This window comes from Halyomorpha halys, unplaced genomic scaffold (assembly GCF_000696795.3).
Source record: "Halyomorpha halys isolate HHAL.00 unplaced genomic scaffold, Hhal_1.1 Scaffold1048.1, whole genome shotgun sequence".
Lineage (NCBI taxonomy): Eukaryota > Metazoa > Arthropoda > Insecta > Hemiptera > Pentatomidae > Halyomorpha > Halyomorpha halys.
The window spans coordinates 51,965-54,705 of NW_027109781.1; the positions used below are offsets into that span (position 1 = coordinate 51,965).

The 2,741-nt window shown below is 29.4% G+C and overlaps 1 protein-coding gene across 1 annotated transcript in view; it reads left to right on the top strand.

Annotated features, from left to right (window-relative positions):
* The window catches only part of LOC136795892 (cytochrome c oxidase subunit 3-like), a gene marked incomplete at its 3' end in the record, with an annotated part of 80,115 nt that overhangs the window by 1,202 nt on the left and 76,172 nt on the right, over nt 1-2,741 (top strand). The window contains 1 exon segment of the mRNA XM_067047964.1: nt 603-680. Within this exon segment, the coding sequence (XP_066904065.1) occupies nt 603-680 (78 nt within the window).

Here is a 2,741-nt window from a genome sequence, read left to right on the forward strand (position 1 = left end):
TATATTTGAAAAATCATAAGTCAGTGAATTTATCATATTATGAAAACTGCTAGTCCTTCGAAGTTAAACGTTATAAGCTACTTTAAGCACATTAAAATAGTTTTATTTGAGTGCTAATAGACATCTGTACGTCTCATAGTTCCTGAGATATAGATTTCTCACAATAAATTAGCTAACTACTGATTTTTCATGAAATATTGCAATTTAAAGAACTATATCATAAGAACTATTAAATGTAAACAGCTCTATTAGGGCTCATATTTTAGAAAATTTACTCTTCTTTAAATGATGTTCTTTTATATTTTCCAGTGTTGTTGGTAGTTTTCAAAATATGAATCTTGGAATGAAAAATAATTTTTTTTTAAACATTTCGAAACAGCCGTCATTTTGTATCCTCCCTACCTATACTTGGTAGACTGATAAATTTCGACTAGTAATTATACATTAAAGTTGTCATTAAAGTAATAAAAAATTAGGGTGAAATAACTGACTTTTATTCCACCGGGAAATACTGTGTATTTCGAAAATGTCTCATCCGATTTCGTCCTAATTTGTGAGAAAGTCGGGAATCAGTGTTGACATAATTAAGTAAAAATTTTAAGTAAATTTAATGAGTAAAATGTTATTCGTAATCAATGTAATTTTCTGTTTTTTAAAAATATTTTTAAAACGATTAAATTGTCAAATTCAATTATTTGTTCTGATTTTTTCAATTCTACATCAATAAAATAATCTTGCCCAAGTTTCGGGCTGTTCTTCCATCTTCAGACGCTGATTCTAAATATACTCACAAATCAATTAGAATAAAAAATGTCCATATAGTGTCAATGTGTTTATTTTCTTATAACTCAAACGTTTCGGCCATTCCGGCTATACTCAAGGATATCTCATTTGTAATATCATAGTACTACAAAGCTTATATATGTTTACAAGCTATATATAAGGGTACAAACCTTAGTCAATTAACTTATTTTTATCCAAAACTGTTTTTTGGCCCATTAAAGTTTTACGTGTTTATTAATTGAGGATTTTACGTGTTTATTAATTGTGGAGGGCGGTAGTCATGGGGTAAAGCGCGTGGCTATTAACTCCAAGAATCCGAGTTCGAATCCAGCTGGGCAGAAAATTGTTTCTTTGTGTCAACTCCTGTGGGTTCTGAAGCCCTCCTGGGGTCCACCCAGCCTCCTTAATTGGTTAAAAATCTGGCGGTCGAGAGTGATTCTGACCAAATCATCTCCTTGCACAACCGTTGGTCTAGTAAAACTCCCTTACAAAGTACTGAACACCTGACCCTTCATGGGTTGTAGCGGTGCGGATTTTAATTTTGTTTGTGTTCAAGTATATGACTATAATAATAAAAAAAAATTCTTAAATAAACGATTTATGTTAAAACTATTATCTGTTTTATATTATTGTTATCATTATGTATCTAAATATAATTCCTAATAATGTTTATTTTTATGTTTCAGGTGAGTATCTTTTGGATATTATACGAGATTTGTATCATTCATGGGTATGTAATAACTTATTATTATGCTGTGCGTATTACTGTGAATAAAGTTTAGTTGATGCTTCGTTCAGTGAATAATCTTGAAATTTGATTATGTCAGAAGTTTAGTTTAACCATAATCACTAAATGTGGAACTAACCATTTTGCTTGCTCACTAACGAATGCCGGAAAGCTTCTTGAATATATATAAATATTTATTTGGAAATTAAATATAGTTTCCTACTTATTAACGTTTGTTGTGAAGTAAAAATATTTTTAGTGTAGGAAGGATACATCCTATCTTCACTATATATTTATGTATAAAGTGTTCATTAATACATATATTACATAATAGTAGGATAAATAAATGCAATTTAGTTATAGCTAATCTCTAGTAATATTGAGGTTATATTGTAGTAGGGTTTGTGTAGTGGGTATTGAGTGTTTCGCATAGTTCAGAGGCTAGAAATCTTTGCATACTTTACTAACTCTATACGAGCTCGGAGAATTTGATGGAGGCCTATTTACCTAAACTAAATATATGTATATTGTTATATATATTTTAGTCATATCCTGCAGTGAAAAAATAAAACATTTATTTTGTTATTTTAAAAGAATTTTCTAATTAAACACAAAATAAATTAAAATTAATATATAGATATATTGCTTACAATTGATCTGTAACTCGATCTAGTAGAGAGGTCTCTTCCCACTCGTGATAACGCAGACGGCGAGTAAGCGCCACAGTGCTCCACTGTCAGAGATGGGAAAAAATTAGCTATAGCTAAAACTAATAACTAAAGTTGCCATGGATACGGCTCTTATTCATGAATGAACCATTGTAAATAAATATCGTATCCGTGACAATTTAACTGTTAGTTTATAGTTGCACATAGGATCCCACAACCTACCTTAAAATGCCCTTCAGGCAATGAAAGGACATTTATATCCATTATTATATACATATTCCTATTATTGCATAATGTATTGGTTTTTGTTAGAGATAATAAAATTAATAGAAAGGAAGGAACTGTGACTGAGTTTTTTAAATAATTAATACCTTTGTATTCTTTATATTTTAATGTTTAATAATTAGTTGGGAAAATAATTTTTATAGAAAAATCTTTTTTTTTTTATCGTAAGCCATTACAATGACAGAAAATCGCAAACATCTCCACAATATTGTTTTATTATTAAATGCGCCCCAAGAACCTCAAAAATATATATCATTAGCATTCAAGAATAAAGTTAT